Here is a 2,360-nt window from a genome sequence, read left to right as displayed (position 1 = left end):
CCACCGCTGAGTGGCCGGGTCACCGGCTCGGCTCCTCAGCGAAAACCTGGTATGCGTTGCACCGGCTGCCTTTTTATGTTCACGCTGTTATCAGCGGCAGCTGGGTGCAATTATCGCATTCCAATGTGCATTGGCTCGTTTAGTTTACACTCAAAGTGGATTGGTCTCTCTAAGCGAGATCCCAATTCGTCGGTCACGATGTGACTTCTTCATTCCCTCCTTCAGGGAACGAGGGTTGCATACGTAACCGAGACGATCTCCGTCACAATGGGAGCAGCCTACCTACCAAACTGGTTAAGAGCGCCTGTCAGTCTGTTGGGCAATTGTTAATTTTTTAAGACAGTATTTTCTGTAATTCACAGGATGTATTGTGCTATTGTGGCAGCTACTGTACTGTGTGAAAATGTGTGTATGTGTATTATGAGTGTTACACAATGCTGACAAATCATGTTCTCACTTTAAAAAGTGCTCTCTATTAAAAAAAGTATTAATATAAGTGACTGTTTTTCATTTTATACACACACAAAAAAAAGGTCATTCTTAAAATAATTCTATCCTGTGAAATGAATGATTGATGGTCAGGTCTTGTTTGTGCTGTGTGGGTCACTGTTGGCATTGGGGCATCTGGTGGAGCATGCATGCCACTAAACTTGACAATCACTGTAGCATCTATTGCCTCTCTTTCTCGCTCTCAATCATCATTACCACAGATCTAAAGGAATATATCACCAGTCAAACACTTGAACTTGAAATGCTGTGGTGTGCTGCTCTTTTTTAAGCCTCAATCTGCCAATTGTGCCTAGCCTCTCACAGCCTTTTTAGTTGTTTCTGCTTCATTTTTAATGCCTCGTTAATGTTCAGCGTGCTCGCTGAATATCTGTTTGATCTCTTGGTGGCTTGCTGGAAAAAAATGCCTTGATGAGGACCAAGCATTAGTACAATGACGAGATGTTTCCCTGATGCGACTGTGGTGGAGTAACTGAAGCCTCTTGCTTTGCAGCGTGTTCTCCTGTGATGGTCATTTTTACGCTAATTTGTTTCTGTAGCTCTTGACAGTAATGTGAACTGTAAAACAGGTGCAGGTCTCTCTCTCTTTCTCTCTCTCTTTCTGTCTAGCCCCTTCACAAGCTCTTTCTCTTTTGTGTGCATGCTAGGTTTAATGTGTGTGTAAATAGCTGATTTATGTATATAATTCTGTATAGACTAGATGCAGATTCCACATAAAGCATGTGGTTGAACAAGTGAGATTTTTTTATTTTAATGTGATGTTTTAGTACTGCTCAGATACTGTTGAGTTGTTGTTTTTTTCACTTTAAATGTAAAAAGCTGTAACAAATAAATAATTATATATAAAATAAATATTTACCTTATGTATTATATAGCATTTCATGGATTTTTATTTGTGTTTTTAGTGCTTTCGTGCACACAAGCCTAAAACTGAAGCATATTTTAGAGATGAACAGGAATGCTGGGAAAGTACCTTCTAACAAAACGATAATTAGATGATGAAATCAGCAAAGGACAAAGAAAATGAATATATACAAATACACATCAATCTTTATTATAAAAGTCAAATAAATTATTCCAAGCACACTGAAAAATACAAAATAAAATAGCAAAACCACTCTGTAGAAAATAGGAACATATTTACATGGCTGGCATTCGGAACTAGTTTAAATTAAGCAGAAATTGGTCAAAACCAGAAGTAAAACATTGGACCCACAAATGTTTTTTTGTTGGTAAGCATAAAGCACACACAAACAGAATGAAAAATAAAGGAATCGAGAGGGGGAAAGGAAAAACTATGAAATTATGAATCGGCCTGACTGTCTTAAGTTTAAGCAGGATTTAGGCTGATCTGCAATTTGTTCTTATTCCCACAGAGATAAGAAACATTTGGAAATATAATCATATGGACCTCAAGATTTATCTGGAAATTAAGCCCCCAAGGCTTTTATGACTTTTAAAGGTTCTTCATTCACCTTAGGTGTTATAGATAGTGCTGTTATGGTCGGTGAAAGGTGGTCTGAGCATAACAGTGGTGTCACCCTCCTCATTTATTTGCTTATGTCCACTGAGTAGGGGACTGGAGTCACCTCTGTTCTTGTTATGCTGTCCACAATAGACGTCAGAGACCTCAGGTTGCTTTGCTCTGAGGAGTCGTCATTCAGGAGATCTGAGGAAATTAGAGAACACTGTCACATGTTTGCCAGGCAAGTCGTTCAAACCTCTTTTATGTAAACAAGAACACTTTTATGTGGCTTAATGGATGTTTTCAAATGTCAGGCTAGTTAGTGTAGATGTGGTGGTCTTACCCTCGTGGGTGGAGCTGTAGGCGGGGGCGCAGTGCTCAGATGCAC

General features: G+C 39.2%; 1 protein-coding gene across 1 annotated transcript in view; it reads right to left on the bottom strand.

Moving 5' to 3' along the window:
* Window positions 1-1,595: 1,595 nt before the first annotated feature.
* Window positions 1,596-2,360, bottom strand: part of LOC107675827 (myogenin-like) — a 2,426-nt gene continuing 1,661 nt past the window's right edge. Inside the window, exons 3-4 of the mRNA XM_016470298.1 lie at window positions 2,316-2,360; window positions 1,596-2,176 (exon numbers count right to left, since the gene is read on the bottom strand). Coding sequence (XP_016325784.1) covers window positions 2,058-2,176; window positions 2,316-2,360 — 164 coding nt within the window. The 3' untranslated portion in view covers window positions 1,596-2,057. The remainder of the gene's footprint in view (window positions 2,177-2,315) is intronic.

The sequence above is a fragment of the Sinocyclocheilus anshuiensis genome, unplaced genomic scaffold, assembly GCF_001515605.1.
Source record: "Sinocyclocheilus anshuiensis isolate Anshui unplaced genomic scaffold, SAMN03320099.WGS_v1.1 scaffold1640, whole genome shotgun sequence".
Taxonomy (NCBI): domain Eukaryota; kingdom Metazoa; phylum Chordata; class Actinopteri; order Cypriniformes; family Cyprinidae; genus Sinocyclocheilus; species Sinocyclocheilus anshuiensis.
Note: the sequence above shows the minus strand (reverse complement) of the source record. Positions and strands in the feature narration are given on the sequence as shown.